General features: G+C 39.3%; 1 protein-coding gene across 5 annotated transcripts in view; it reads left to right on the top strand.

The window, feature by feature from the left end:
- The window catches only part of DSE (dermatan sulfate epimerase), a 77,613-nt gene extending 62,344 nt beyond the window's left edge, over window positions 1–15,269 (top strand). For 4 of the 5 annotated variants that reach the window (XM_028117072.2, XM_088023881.1, XM_028117074.2 and 1 more), the window contains 4 exons: window positions 2,883–3,136; window positions 6,710–6,949; window positions 10,332–10,539; window positions 12,596–15,269. In XM_028117072.2, the coding sequence (XP_027972873.1) occupies window positions 2,883–3,136; window positions 6,710–6,949; window positions 10,332–10,539; window positions 12,596–14,354 (2,461 nt within the window). In that variant the 3' untranslated portion in view covers window positions 14,355–15,269. Of the gene's footprint in view, window positions 1–2,882; window positions 3,137–6,709; window positions 6,950–10,331; window positions 10,540–12,595 lie in introns of those variants that run through there. The other variant, XM_088023882.1, reaches the window with a different exon arrangement.
- Window positions 15,270–16,464: the final 1,195 nt, after the last annotated feature.

Below are 16,464 nucleotides of genomic sequence, written 5' to 3'. Positions count from 1 at the left end.
GGGAAAACATAAAAATCTGGAAGGATTCTACATTCCTTCACAAGTATCTTTAATTCGTATCTTTTAGAGAAACTAAGGCTTGAAATTGTGATGATGTGTTATGTGTGTTCTTTGCAGGAAAGAACAATGACTGATCTGTAGACCCACTTTTAAAGAAAAGGCTTTTAGTTCAACTTCAAAAGACTGGTGAATGTGTATACATATAGGTATTTTAAGCTGAAATAAAATTCATAAATTAATATATGTATCTTTTTTTTAATGATTAACCCACTCAACCAGCTTTTCCAGTAGATTTATTAACCAGTAGTCAGGATCACATTGAATCAGATAGTTTCTTTGCTGCCATCCATGAGCTAGAAGCAAATTTCCTTTGGTTTCCATGACCATATCTACGGCCGGGTCCAATTGGATTGGTAAAGGATTTAGATAACCTTTTAGAAATGTAATTATTACAGGTCAGATTTCATAATGATACAGAGATGAGCCTGATGGTATAAGCTTTTTTTTTTTTAAATTGGTGTACTAGCATTTTATTGGATTGGAAACTGGGGGAGCTTGGCGTTTTCACAGAAGTTGCATAGTAATACTTCCCGAAGGATGAGAATTATAATAAATGTTCTTTGATCTATAAAAATAAGTTCACTGTTAAAAAAAGCAACAAGTTAACGGGTTAATCAGATGTGTCAGAGTTGGGCAGATGGTAGCAGTTCATTGATGTCAGCTCTGCCATGGTTAGGTGGACATGCGTCATTTATAGATGCATCGTGACATGGCACAAAGACACAGGCTGGGAAGCAGATGACTCAGATTCTCTGCTTGGCTCACCAACCACCAGGAGTCACTGAAGACTGTGTTCCTAATTCCCTGCAGTGAGCTTGCAGGAGAAGTTGTTTTTTTCCCTAGAAGTGGGGAATGAATTCACACTCTTCTTAGTCTGTTTCCAGCCAGTCCACACTAGCAAGCTGACTGGCAGGGTGGCTTTGTGACCAGATAGTCTAAAAACTCATTAACCTTAGTTATTTTAGCACCAGGCCATATCACCACAGCTAACCAAACACTGGAATTATTATTAAGTATCAAGAGATGCCTCCAAATTCCTGAGTTCATGATGATCATATATTCACTGTTAATAGTGTGGCCTAGTTTTATAGGCCTGTTCCTTCATTTTTTTTCTTGCTTTCCAGAAATGTTTACTAAACATCTACTATGTGTCAGACACTGTTGTAGGATTAGGGATCCAACAGTGAATAAAATAGAGGAAAGAATAAAACTGTGCACTTGCAGAACTTAAAATCTAGTAGAGCATGCCTATACATATACATATACACACATAAACACTAAGAGGACAAAAAAGAAAGGGAAATGAGATACGGTCAGTTGGAGAGTAATATTGAAATTCTGCAGAGTGACCACAGAAGGCATCACTAAGATCACATCTTTCCTATAAAACTCCTAAAAGAATAATATAATCTAGAGGAGGTAGTCTCTCAGAACATTTTTGAGTGCTCTTGTCCTGGGATCTATGGTGTTTTATGGGAGAAACACTGCATCTTAATTTTCATTGACTCTAAGTGAAATTTAGCCTTTCTTCCAAATCATGAACATAGGTGACCCCTATAGTGATGTTGGGAGAACTTGTAACCTTGTCATAGGTAGGTATCACAGATATTTTCATATCCCATTATAGTTAATAGATACTATTGTTTATGCTCATCACTACTTATAAATTATAGTGGTTACTATCTCTGCTATTAAATCTCGTTTTTTAGTGCTGTAATAAAGGATAGAGATCACAATTTTTTTTTTAAAAAATCTGTATTGATAGCTACATGTCAAAGTAACAGATTTCTTTATAACCCTTCGTATTCTATCTTATGAATTTTAAAGCATTGAGAAAGAGGCTGAGGCTTCACCAGATTGCCCAGAGGTCAAGAGGTTCATGGCATAGAAATACTAAGCTTTCATTTAATCCCTAATTGTGTTTTCTTATACCCCCCATCTGTACAGCACACTTTTCACTGGAGTCCCTGTCCTAGAGATTACTCAAATATCTCTCCAGCACATGGGGAGGGTTTTCTGGATAGTTCCATAGAATTGTGATTGTGAAAGATCCTTTCTAAGCTTCCTGTATAACGCAGGCCACACACTGTTAAACCATTTGCAGAATAATGTAGCCAGCCAAGCAGAAACTTGGCTTCCTAGAAAATGGTTTCATACTTCACAGGTCAGCTTTTACACTTGTCTGAAAGATACTCAAAGGACCTTAAAGGCAGTGCAGTTCATCTTATGAGAAAGAACAAGATGTAGAAATCTGAGTTAGAATCAGCTCATTTCACTCACACCAGATTTTTAGCCACCTTCCTCATCATGCCCTTGACCAAGTGGGTCTGTCCAGATTGAGAGGTCATAAACTCTAGACGAGGATACCTGCACCTTGACCAGCCTGTGGGAAATAAGGTGAGGTGGGATATATGTGTTCCACTGGTTTGCCAAGGCAGCCATAAGAACAGAACTGAGACCCTCTTACTATGTGTAAAAAGGGGAGGGTGAGTACCAGTTAGATGGATGCTCCTGAGAATCTCGCCCTGCCATTACATGTTATATGCTTTAGATCTATTTGAACATAGTCTTCTACCTCTCATCAAGAGTAAAAAGTCAAAAGGAAAAACTCTCAATGAGAGAAAAGCATTCATTCTGTAATTTCCCCATGAGACAAATTTTATGCTTGTGTCTAATGTGGAAGGCAGCTAATTCTGAGGCATTCAGCTTCTTGGATTGTATCTTCAGTTGTGCCCTTTCCTTCTGAGAAACAGACACTCGAAAAGTGTGGTGAACGCTGTGGGACTGTTGCACTCATTCACATGGTTGATTTTCCTCTGCAGGCTGGTGAAAGATGCTCCTTGGGATGAAGTCCCGCTTGCTCACTCCCTGGTTGGTTTTGCCACTGCCTACGACTTCTTGTACAACTACTTGAGCAAGACACAACAGGAGAAGTTTCTTGAAGTGATTGCCAATGTCTCGGGATATATGTATGAAACTTCCTACAGGAGAGGATGGGGATTTCAGTACCTGCACAATCATCAGCCCACCAACTGCATGGCCTTGCTCACAGGAAGCCTGGTTCTGATGAATCAAGGTGCGTTGTGGACACAGCCGAGGGAACGCCGAAGCCAGCATCAGTCATAGTTGCCTTGTGAGCAGAGCATTTTTATACCTAGCCTTAATACATGTTCATACTTAGATCCTAACTGAGCTCATGAGATGAAGTAATACCTCAGGGCATCTCTTAGACAGTTGAGAGACATCACTTCCTCATTGCTGTTACTTATATTAGCCTGCAGGTTATTTAAGTAAGGCTTTTGATTGTCCCAAGCCATATGCTTACAGCACTCCATCAGTGGCGGATATTCATTTCCTCAGAGAATTTTGACAGTAAAGACAGCCATCCTGGGTAAATGGAGTTTTTAAAAGCTAAACGGGTGGTTTATTATTTGAAATGAATGTTCTTTGCACACGGATGTCTATCATTACAATATTCTGTTTTTTTTCTCTAAGGACTTCAAACCAATCTAGATGATTTAGGTCATATTTGGAAGTGACTTTTGTGAATCACATAGCTACTTTCCCTTAATGTATTACATAATTACTGATACTACATTTTCTCTGTTCTTGTAATTCTGACTTAATTACAACACCTGTGAAAGTCTATACATGATTAAATTAGACTGTATTTAAGAAAAGCAGCCCTAAGATCACAGTGAATTATTACGATATTAAACATATACTTGGAGCTGGCAAAGCTAATAGAACTCTTGATCACTTCCCCACAAGAATTAGTATGCATTTTGTAGATTATCCACCATCAGATTTCCTCAAGTCTAGCTTTCTCCCTTGTCTTATCAACCAGCTATCACTTTTAATTAGTCTTAGAGGAAAAGAAACTAATATTAACTGAGCATATGGCATGTGTTAATCCTTGTCCCTATTTTATTTGTCACATCAGCCATATAATGTAGCTGGGATTTGGATCCAGTTCTGGCCAAACTCAAAGTTCATTCTCTTTCCACTATATTTTGTTGCCTCTCTTAGAATAGAGATTCAGAGTAATTTAAGGAAGGCTTTAAGAGGCCAGGTTTCATCTTGGCTCCCTTTGCCCCCTACTCTCCGAAAAAAAATGAGATTTTAAAGATCAAAATGCAAAAAAAAAAATTTTTTTTTAAATAAAAGATCAAAATGCAAATCTTCAAACTATTGATAAATAAATCCCAAGGCCTGTGAAAAGACATCCTCGTGAAATGGTGGAAGGAACCCAAGACAAGCTAGGTCTCAGCCCGGGGCCTTGGATTTTAGCCTAGTAGAGTCTTATTTCTTTCCATAAATGTTTAGTTCTTTAGTAGCAGGAATAGAGCTTATTTCTTCATTCTTCGTGGGAGATAAGATTGCTCCAGATACTTGCAGGCATCGAAAATACCAGTTCAGTTTGGACCAAAACGTGTAGTTCTCCTCTTGCAGGCATTTGTGTGTGCATTTATTTTCTGATTACAGTAATGGGTTGCTCAGGGAGATACTGTTCCAGAACCCCCATGTCGGCAGTGGACAGAAGAAGAGGTGAAATCTCTGGCCCTGCGCATCTCAGTTAATAATCAGGCTTACCATCCTGGCTTTCTTGGCACACTCACCACCTTTAGGAGCCACCTCACAGGCTGTTTCGACAATCCCATGTTCTCCAGACCAGCCTCACAGATACTAGGCTAGCTTAGTGTACCAGTAGTTCCCATCGGAAGTGGGAGAATTAGAATGTTCTCTCTGTTCTGCTAACTCTGTCTAAGGCTCGGTACACAGGGACCACAGGATCACACATTAGCCGTTTACAAATCAGTTGGAAGGAAGACATGGGAAATGTTTAAATGAATATGCAGTAGTTACCATAGCACCAGAGAATGGAGTAAGAGGGGTCATGAAGCTATGGTTAAACCTCGATCGAGAGTATTAAGTTTGAATTCAGGAGAACAGTGTGAAAAGGTTCATAGAACTTTGAAATATAGATAGGATCTGGATAAGTGAAAATAATGAAGAACATTCCAGACAAGGTGTATGGGCATAGCATCAATAACAGTATCAACTTCTGAAACGAAGATTGCACTGTATGTTAACTAAAACTTAAATAAAATACCAGTATCAGTGCCTCGTATTGACAGATTTGAAGTTTAGGAAGGCAGACTTTGCCTCATAGCTCCCGAACAGGATTGTTGTAGGGAAAAAAAGAAGGGAAAACCAGGTCATGTGATATCAGGGAGCAGTAAGTAGCAGGCCTGATTTTAAGTATCACGTTGGAGTCTGGTTAGAGATGGAGGATACAGAGAAGAAAAAGAGGAAGATGACTAGAACTTGAAACCCTAATGATTACAGAATGGAAGCTAAAAACTCTCCAAAAGACTGGCCTGGCAGGTGGACAGCTGGACAGGAGGAGACAGGGTATAATCCAGTCACCTCTGTGTCCTCAGGAGATGGGAGTGAGGTCTTACAGAGCCTGGCACCTTGGATTTAGGCTGGGATCTTGTCCCAGGGCCCCTGGAAGCCCTCACACCCAGCACACGTGGTAGGCCATGGTAGTGTTCAGCACTGGTGATCACACACATCTGCAGGAGCGAAGTAACAAGACTCTATCCACATCAGGAGGCAACGAGCTTACTTTCATCCTCACTGGTTGTATGTTTTAAATATATAAGCAAACAAAACAAAACTGAAATCTAAAGACCTAGGTTCAGATCAAAGTTCTGTTCATTTTTAGTCATGTGTCAGAAGTCTTGAACAATCAAGCTTTTCTGTAATTTTGGAGTAATAATGCCTAATTGAATTGGTAAAAGGATTAAGGAAGATTGTGTTCAGTGCTGTGTAAATTACAAATGTTTTAGAAATGTGAGTTGTGATTGTTACCTAAATGCTAGTCTTGCAAGAATTATAGGAAGCTAGGATTTTTGAGTCAAAAGTATTTCATAAAAATTTTAAGGCCTTTAATTTTCAGTCGCAGAAGTAGAAAAATGTGACAGGTTGAAGTGCTTGAACAAAATTTTAGCTCATTTTTGGTAGATTCAGGACTCCTAGTTGATATTTTTCACCATTAGATTGTCACTCCAGTGGTGTTTCTGACCCGCTGTGTTGCCTTTTGAAATCCTATGGCATCAAAAAGCACATAAAGGATGAGAGATTGTCTTTTAATGACAGAACAAATTGAAGACTATCTGCTTAGCCTTTATAGTATTAGCAGCTTATTAAAAATCATATGAAATAATGGTGCAAGTTTTATGAAGATAAGAGCTTTAAAAATATTTTCAAGTAGTAGTTTTTAGAAATTGAATTTAAAGTCTTAATACACAGATCTTTTCTTGTAGCCTAAAGTTATGTGCAGTTTGTAATTTTGGTGTGATGCGGTTTCACATGTATTAAAGATTGGAAACTGATGCTCATTTCACGGTTTATCTTCACTTAATTAATAAATGACTTGTATTCGAGAACTTTGTAACTTACATCATGGACCCAACACAAACCTGAATTAGCAGAATGTTATTTATAGTGTTGGTAAAGTGAGAGTTTTACAGAATGCTATTTGACCTGTAGTCAGATAACTCAGGGGATTTTATTTGGTCATAATTTTGTTTATGCTTCATTATAGCCCTAGTCAGTGTTTCTATGTGTTTTCATTCTTCAGGGTATCTTCAAGAAGCCTACCTATGGACCAAACAAGTTCTGACCATCATGGAGAAGTCTCTGGTCTTGCTCCGAGAGGTGACAGACGGTTCCCTCTACGAAGGAGTTGCCTACGGAAGCTATACCACTAGGTCCCTCTTCCAGTATATGTTTCTTGTTCAGAGGCACTTTGACATCAACCACTTTGGTCACCCATGGCTTAAACAACACTTTGCATTTATGTATAGAACCATCCTACCAGGTATAATGAGGAATCAGAAATGGGAAAACATTAACTATGATCGTTTTTTCTGATTATGAAAATGGGCTAGACTAGGAAAAGAAATGTGGGGTTCAAGTCATATTGAAATTAAGGGGATTTTTTTTTAATAAAAAATCAAAGAAGAATTCAAGAGTTGCATATAACCAGAACGTTTGGGAAGTTATTGTGAGGATTTGTGATTTATGTACTGTAAAGCTTGGAGCATAATGGATCAAATATAATTTGTAGCCCCCAAAGTACTTTTATTTTAGTAGATGTAAAACTTGGGTATGTATGCAAATTCCTTTTCATGAATCTTTTTTTTAATTTTCAAAATATTATTCTGTTTATTTTTTGTATATTTGAAATAGCTCACAAAACAAAAAACTTTATATGTTTCTAATTCATCTGCAAAAATAACATTTCCTTTTCACAAATCTTAACAGAATATAAACATTTTTGGTTACATGTTAATTTTCCTTTACGTGCAATCTCAAATTGGTCCTCTTTTGTTTTTTAGTTTTTATTTCCAAACTATATAGATATTCAAAATGAAAGACATACATACATATATGCTGGAGCTTTAGTATTTTCTTTGAATAGTTTACTGAAATAAAGAGTGTAAAATATGAAAGATAAAAAAAATGAATTGCTACAAAACTTCTAATTCCTTGTTGCCATGTAGTTCGGTCTTCTAAGAGAACTAGCTCTAAAAAAAGATGTATATGATTTAAGAACACTTTCATTTCTAGGACAGCCTTATTACTCTCCTTGTTTCCAAACAGGACTAAGATGTTAGAAAAAGTTTAGGAGGTAGATTTTCATCAGGATGGGGATTTTTTTAACACCCAAAAAACAAATAATCCACTTAAGAAATGGGGGAGAAGAAATGAATAGGCATTTTTCCAAAGAAGACATTCAGATGGCTAATAGACACATGAAAACATAACTCAATACAAAATACAATACAAAACACAAAAGTATGAGATATCACCTCATACCTGTCAGAATGGCTAAAATTAACAACACAAGAAACAACAGGTGTTGGCAAGAATGTAGAGAAAGGGGAACCCTCTTGTACTGTTGGTAGGAATGCAAACTGGTGCAGCCACTCTGGAGGTCAGTATGAAGGTTCCTCAAAAAGTTAAAAAGAGAGCTACCCTACGACCCAGCAACTGCACTACTAGGTAGTTACCCAAAGGATACAAAAATACAGATTCTAAGGGGCGCACGCATACTGATGTTTATAGCAGCATTATCAACAATAGCCGAAGTATGGAAAGAGCCCAAAGTCCATTGACTGATGAACAGATAAAGAAGATGTGGTTTATATATACAATGGAATACTATTCAGCCATCCAAAAGAATGAAATCTTGCCACTTGCAACGACATGGATGGAGCTAGAGCGTATTATGCTAAGCGAAATAAGTCAGAGAAAGACAAATATCATATATTACACTCATATGTGGAATTTAAAGAACAAAAACAAATGAACATATGGGTGGGGGGGGGAGGAGAAGAAAAAAGAGAGGGAAACAAGCCATAAAAGACTCTTAAAGATAGAGAACAAACTGAGGGTTGATGGAGGGAGGGAGGTGGGGGATGGGCGGGATAGGTGATGGGTATGAAGGAGGGCACTTGCTGTGATGAGCACTGAGTGTTGTATGTAAGTGATGAATCACTGAATTCTCCTGAAATCAGTATTGCACTGTAGGTTAACTAGAATTTAAATAAAAACTTGGGGGAAAAAAAGGATGGGCATTTTTTTCCCCCAGTGAAATGTCATTTTTAGATGGTGATTCTGGACCTACAGTAAAGAATCCGGTCTTTAAATCTTTTTGCTCTGGTTGTGTACACATGGACTGAATAGAATCTCCATTATTTGATTAGCTATCCAAAAAATACAGCAGAGCAAAAGAATGATAAGATTCTAAAAGTTTAGTTGAGAATTAACTTTCAGAACCCTATTGTTTTATTGCTTATTCTTAGATATGCAGGAGAGGCCTGTTTTTAGTTACCTTGATAAACAAAGGCCATCTGAGGCCAGGGACCTTGACGAGGACTCAGTGCTTTGTAATTTGATCTGAGATCTAACAGACAGCCACATCACTGCTGTGAGCTGTGTCTGTGACTGCATCCTAAACTGGGAAAGACAGGATGAACATCTCTAAGAGGAGGAGTCATGCATTTATGTCAATTAATCCAGCAAACCATTATTGAACATCTATGTGCCAGGCACTCTACCAGGCAGGGTATTCAAAGAGAAATAAAACACATCAGCTTTCAGGGAATTCGCAGATTAATAGAAGATTCAGGAAATCACATTTTATCATAAGATTTACTTGGAATAGCATTTACTAAACTGGTAGAAGCAAAAACATTAGCTGTAAATTATGTAAATATGGTCATGATATCATTTTAGAAGGGATTATGTGTTAAAAGTCAATCTGTTCTTGACAACCTTTTTTTTCCCCCCCCTCCACAATGGCTGTTCTAGTAATGATTATTCCTGTCTGGCTCAGAGTTGTCTCCCATTCTTTTTCAAGAACACCTGGAGCATATCCAGTCTTACCTGCTTTTGTTCTGCTGACCTATTCCAGTATGCTCTTTGCATTTTCTCTCTTTAACTTCCAGCAGTACGTATTAGCAGGATCTTCTGTGGGAATTACGTTTTCTTCCTGTTTTGGGGGCGCCTGGGTGGCTCAGTCGGTTAAACAGCTGCCTTCAGCTCAGGTCATGATCCCAGGGTCCTGGGATCTAGCCCTGGCATCGGCATCGGGCTCTCTGCTCAGCGGGAAGCCTGCTTCTCCCTCCCCCTCTGCCTGCCGCTCCCCCTGCTTGTGCTTGCTCTGTGTCAAACAAATAAAATCTTAAAAAAAAATTTTCTTCCTATAGAAATGCAGTGTCTCCCTTAAGCCTTAGAAGTTCCACTTTATTATGCCAAATTGCAGCACCTTATGTCTTCCTGTTGGTGTAGAATATGGGACGAGTTGGTAAGAGATCTAGTGCTCAGTCCAAGTTCGGGAGCTCCCCGTGTTCCGGAGGAGAGCCTGTGTGTCTCTGTAGATAGGATGACACCTAACATGGGCGCTGGGAAATGCGGCAGGTGGGCAGTGTTCAAGAGCATTAAGAAGTGTGGCACTTCCATTACCAGTGATAGGTTGCCACATAACAAATACAAACTTGCACACTTGTGGAAGACCTTCAGAGGTCTCATTAACTGGTCTGGGGTGAAGCGTGGACATCGTGCTTTTGGTTTTTTTTAATCCAGGGTACACAATCGATTCTAATTTGCAACCAGGATTGGAAATCGTTGTTTAGGTCTTTATAGGAGCATGCCGTTTTAAATGTATCTTCATTCTGTCAAACTTCTTTCCCCAGGGTTTCAAAGAACCGTGGCTATTGCAGACTCAAATTACAACTGGTTTTATGGTCCAGAAAGCCAATTAGTGTTCCTGGATAAATTTGTCATGCGTAACGGCAGTGGTAACTGGCTCGCTGACCAGATCAGGAGGAACCGGGTGACTGAAGGTCCGGGGACACCGTCCAAAGGGCAGCGCTGGTGTACTCTTCACACGGAATTTCTCTGGTAGGACATGTTGGGCTGCCTTTAAAAGGAATTGTACCCAGGGCTAAGTGTGCTAGATTTCTGCATTTAAACAGAAAAACTACAGAAAGCACTTTGTAACCCCTTCTCCATATGCCAGCTCAGCTTCGGTTCCTGTTGCAGCGTTGGAGGCTCTGCTAGAAACATTTCCTTCCATGGAAGATCTCATTACTGCTGGCAGTTTTTGGTTTTCTTGTGTTAGAGATGTCCTGGGCTCACACTGTTAAGTAGATGGGCATGTTTTGATTTATATCATTTTTGAAATCATATAAAGAGAAAACCACAAAATTTAGACTGGGTTACTGTGACAATCACAGCAAAGAAAGAAAGAAAGGTAGGAAAATGTTTTGTTTTAGTAAATGGAGCATTATAATCTTCTAATAGCAAAGCTGTTACTGAATTTCCAAAACTGTTTAGAAGTGTTTGACAGTATTTGACAGTTTCACTTTGATAATAAAAGAACCATGTAATTTTTTCTGCCTTAATCTTTTAAGCCCAGAAAGAGAAGCCAGGTCTCCTTTTTAAAGTACTGCCAAGAATATTGTTGGCATCCAATAAATTAAAATAAAAATTACAGGGAACTGGTTGATCATTAATCCTTGATGTCTTTTCAAGCTATTGAAATGGGTATTCAATTCCAAAATAAGCTTCTGTGGTTTGATTTTCTTCTCTTCATTATTTTTTTTTTTTTTAGTTTAAACAAGTAAGAGGGGAAAAATATATTAATAAAGTTATAACTGGTGGTAATTTAACCAGCATTTTAAAAAACTGTTGTCACAGATGAAGTAGATATATTAATATGTAACCATTCCTGTTTTAGGGGTGTGAAGTAATTATTTAGTAGTGATTTCACTTATCCTAAATAAACAACCAGGATGGTTCTATAAAGCTGACTGTAGGAGTCAGATTGATGCTAAGTCTAACTCGGTTCAAAATCTGCCACTTATAGGAATATGCAGACCAAAATCAGAGAAGTATGGCCAATTCATCTTGTGTCTGGATTTGTTAAGTCACAGTAATTAAGCCAACATTATTAACTAGACCTAAGTAGAGACACAGTTTCTGATGGCCTGAAACTCTAGAACAGACGAAACAGCCAAAATCAAACACCAGTAAGATTAACCATAGGTGATCGATTCGTTTTAGAGAGCTAATAGTATAGGCCTGCTTTACTTCCCTTGAGCAGGAAATCATCTAAACCTGTCAGAAATGTTATCTCAGATCATCAAAAGCAAATAATCATGTTTATGATTACTTCGGGGGCCCTCTCTGATTCAGAAACCTGTGTTCCTAATCACTGTGGAAGTTTAATGTTAATTATTGTACCGATTTGATAATAAACATTTGTCATAAATGAAAATGAGAGGCCATTTTTTGTCCAAAATCCATGATATCATCTGCAGAGCAAAACAAAACCCATGGCTCTTGGTAGGCAGTGGTAGCCACAGTTATAAATATTCCAGTATTAATAGTTTCTTGAATTTCATCCACTTATATTCTTAGATATGATATTGGCAGTAAATTTTATCTAATACGTGAAGTTTGACTCTTACTAAATTTATTTTTTTAGAGGGTGAAAAGTACTCTAACAAACTTTCAATAATATTGGTTGTCGCAGAACAATACTTGTTTACAACTGGAGGCTTGTTAAGAAATCTAGATCCTAACATGGGGTTCTCTAGAATAGGAGCCCCTGGACCAGAAGTTTGCAAATGTAATTCTGTGAGCCCCGGTGGTTCGGAGGGCAGCTCTGAAATCATTCAATGAAGAAGGTCCATGTAGCGATAAGCAGGCTCAAACCCAAGGATCACAGGTTATGAAGATAGACTCGTCTCCCCTTCACTAAGGGTGTTCCCCTGTGCAAACTCATCCATGGGTGTTTCCAGAAGTGCCCCTCCTCCGGAACACACTGCCGGCACTCTGGGTAGTATGTGTGCTGGTTCCTGCAGCCACATTACAAAGAACCCATCACAGTTCCGATGGGTTATTTTAACTTCCACCAGAAAACCATTTAATTTTGAACAATTCATCCTTTCAGGTATGACGCCAGCTTGAAATCTGTTCCTCCCCCAGATTTTGGCACCCCCACGTTGCATTATTTTGAAGACTGGGGTGTTGTGACTTACGGAAGTGCACTGCCCGCAGAAATCAATAGATCTTTTCTTTCCTTCAAGTCGGGAAAACTCGGGGGCCGTGCAATATATGACATTGTGCACAGAAACAAATACAAAGAGTGGATCAAAGGATGGAGGAATTTTAATGCAGGGCATGAACATCCTGATCAAAACTCATTTACTTTTGCTCCCAATGGTGTGCCTTTCATTACGGAGGCTCTCTATGGGCCAAAGTACACCTTCTTCAACAACGTTTTGATGTTCTCGCCAGCTGTGTCCAAGAGCTGCTTTTCTCCCTGGGAGGGTCAGGTCACGGAAGACTGCTCTTCAAAATGGTCTAAGTACAAGCAGGACCTGGCAGCCAGCTGTCAGGGGAGAGTGGTTGCAGCAGAGGAGAAAAACGGAGTGGTTTTCATCCGAGGAGAAGGGGTGGGAGCTTATAACCCCCGGCTGGATCTCAAGAACGTTCAGAGGAATCTGATCCTCCTGCACCCCCAGCTGCTGCTCCTCGTGGACCAGATCCACCTGGGAGAGGAGAGCCCGCTGGAGAGCGCAGCAAGCTTCTTCCACAACGTGGACGTTCCCTTCGAGGAAACAGTGGTAGATGGGGTCCACGGGGCTTTCATCCGGCAGCGGGACGGTCTCTACAAAATGTACTGGATGGACGATACCGGCTACAGTGAGAAAGCAACCTTTGCTTCCGCGACGTACCCTCGGGGCTACCCCTACAACGGGACGAACTACGTGAACGTCACTGTGCACCTGCGGAGCCCCATCACCAGGACAGCTTACCTCTTCATAGGGCCGTCTGTCGACGTCCAGAGCTTCAGCATCCACGGAGACTCGCAGCAGCTGGGCGTGTTCATCGCCACCAGCCAGCATGCCTACGCCGCTTACCTTTGGAGCGGAGAGAACACGGCGCAGCCAGCCTTTGCACAGGTCATTGCCGATCGGCGGAGGATCCTGTTCGACCGGAGCTCGGCCATCAAGAGCACCTCGGTGCCGGAGGTGAAGGACTACGCCGCTGTGGTGGACCAGAACCTGCAGCGTTTCAAGCCAGTGTTCCAGCAGCTGGAGAAGCAGATCCTGTCCCGGGTCCGGAACACAGCTAGCTTTAGGAAGACCGCCGAGCGCCTGCTGAGATTTTCAGACAAGAGGCAGACGGAGGAGGCCATCGATAGGATTTTTGCCATATCACAGCAGCAGCAACAGCAAAGCAAGTCAAAGAGAAACCGGAGGGTAGGCAAACGCTATAAATTTGTGGACGCCGTCCCCGATATTTTTGCACAGATCGAAGTCAATGAAAAAAAGATTCGACAGAAGGCTCAGATTTTGGCACAGAAAGAACTGCCCATCGATGAAGATGAAGAAATGAAAGACCTTTTAGATTTTGCAGATGTGACGTATGAGAAACACAAAAACGGTGGCTCCCTGAAAGGCCGGTTTGGACAGGCCCGGATGATGACAACAACTCGCAGCCGGGCCCCGTCACTGTCGTCCTCCTATACCAGACTGTTCCTGATCCTGAACATTGCTATTTTCTTTGTCATGTTGGCAATGCAACTGACTTATTTCCAGAGGGCCCAGAGCCTGCATGGCCAAAGATGTCTTTATGCAGTCCTTCTAGTAGATAGCTGTATTTTATTGTGGTTGTACTCTTCTTGTTCCCAATCACAGTGTTAGCATTAAAGCTATCCATTGTTTGATCGTTTTGTGGTCACAAGAGTCTATGCAAAAAAACCCCACAAAAACCAAAAACAAAACTTGCCCCAGTTTGTTATTGGTCTTTTTATCTAAGATTCCTTTTAACAAATTAAGGGGAACATATTTTCACACAAGAAGGCAGGGATATGGAGAAATCAGAATTGGAAAGGCAAAGATTTATCAGAGGAATAAGAGTGGCTTGGTTGTCCCGTGGTGTTTCTGGAAGTATTTGGCTTGGCTAATTTAGCAGTCCATATAATATTACCCTTAGAAGAAACAGCAAGTCTGGTTTTAAGAAAAAGATTTAGATAGATTTGGGTTTTATTAATATTAATTTAATGCTATTAGCAATTTCCAGATACTATTTTATGGAAAAGACTGAAGTACGTGATTCTGAGAAAAATCAGAAAATTTTTTTTCATATAGTCATGTTGAAAAATAAGTATTATTAAGTCCTGGTATGGTGGTGTTAACTTCCTTGGAGAGTAGTTCATTAGTTAAATGAAAGCAGGATCTCCATATTGGATTCCTGTTCAGACAGCACAAGAAAATGATGGCAGACGATCATTAAAAATTTAAAATATGTTTTCAGTAGAAAAACACGTATCAGTGAATGAGTATTTCCTTGACGATGTTGGTCTCTGCACACACATAATGCCTCCATTGGTTGTTCAATCAATAAGACAATTACAAGTAACTTAATTTTCTCTTTTCTTTATATGGAAAACTGTTGTAGACCCAGTGGCTCAACTTCAAAATAAAATACTTTATATCCCAAATGTTGATTTCAATACCAAAGAAGATGGGGAAACTAAAATTTGGGTATGATTCTTATGTTTTTTAATAGAAAACTTCAAGTTTATTTTGCTAAATAAACATTATAATTATGATTTATCTATAGTGTCTTCCTTCTTTGTTCCATTACATTAAACACGTATGCAACAACTTTGAAATCTTTGAAGAGAAGTCTTTATTTGGACATGCATTAATTAAATTTATAAAGTAGTATTTGAATCAAAAGAAGTAATTTCTCTCCTTATTTATCTTTTTGTGACCTAGACATATTTTAAAACATTAAAAACAAAACCCAACTTCTAATATTTAAGTAATTAAAAACATAAAATCGCCATAGTTACTGTCAAGTTCTCTAGTGACAACAGGAGCAGAGAGTGCTGGGAACATGTCGCACAGGTTAGATTTCAGCCTAAGAAAGTGATCTATTTACAGGGAACTTAAGAGTAATTACCTTACATTCTACATAGATGAGTCTTGCAGATTTCTTCCTTGAAAACAGAAAATCTACTTGGCTCAGAGTTTACAGTAAGGACGCATTCACTGATCTGTAGGTCTGAAGTCATAATGGCAATCTTTTCTTTTTCCTTGTCCTTTCCGCTCATGGAAATACCAGTGTGGAACAGAAAACAGGGATATGGAGAAACACCTTTTTGCAGTTCTAATTCTGAACCTTCTTACATAAAGAAAACACAAGTTTTGACTTCACTCATTACACTTGGCACCTAGAAGATGACTTCTGAGGAAGTAGTTTTTCTTCTTTCATGGAGGACGTCTCTAGGGAGGATGTCATTACACACTGTTTAAAAGAATAGTGTTTTCAAAAGAATAATGCTTCCGTTTGTCCTGCATGGATGCTGTTACTGGGATTTAAACTTGCTTTATGTGACAGATTCTCCATTTACTTAACCTCATTCAACATTCCTCTCTTCTCTTTCTCATTCCGAGGGATGAATTGTCTGAAATGATCAAAAGCAAATTTTGAAGAAAAGGGAAAATTGCTCTGAGGCTACCAAGCGAACCTGATCTCAGATCCAAAAACTCAAGGCCTACTATCTAATACGGATAAAAAGTGCAGGCGAGTGCCAAATCCAACTTTCCTTTTGTTTTCATTAGGTCAGGGCAGATGGTAAATTAGTCATCATAGCGTGCTCCAGTTGAAGACATTAGTTCGTTCTTTAAGTAATTTTTAAAAATATGGTAATCATGCATCTTTGAAACAAAATTGATTAAATAGGTTTTTTTCCTTCTAATTGGACCTCATATTTCACTTAAAAAGAAATTTCCACAGGCAGTG

The sequence above is a fragment of the Eumetopias jubatus genome, unplaced genomic scaffold (assembly GCF_037043125.1).
Source record: "Eumetopias jubatus isolate StellerSeaLion01/CBP00866 unplaced genomic scaffold, mEumJub1_p1.0 scaffold_6, whole genome shotgun sequence".
Classification (NCBI taxonomy): domain Eukaryota; kingdom Metazoa; phylum Chordata; class Mammalia; order Carnivora; family Otariidae; genus Eumetopias; species Eumetopias jubatus.
Note: the sequence above shows the minus strand (reverse complement) of the source record. Positions and strands in the feature narration are given on the sequence as shown.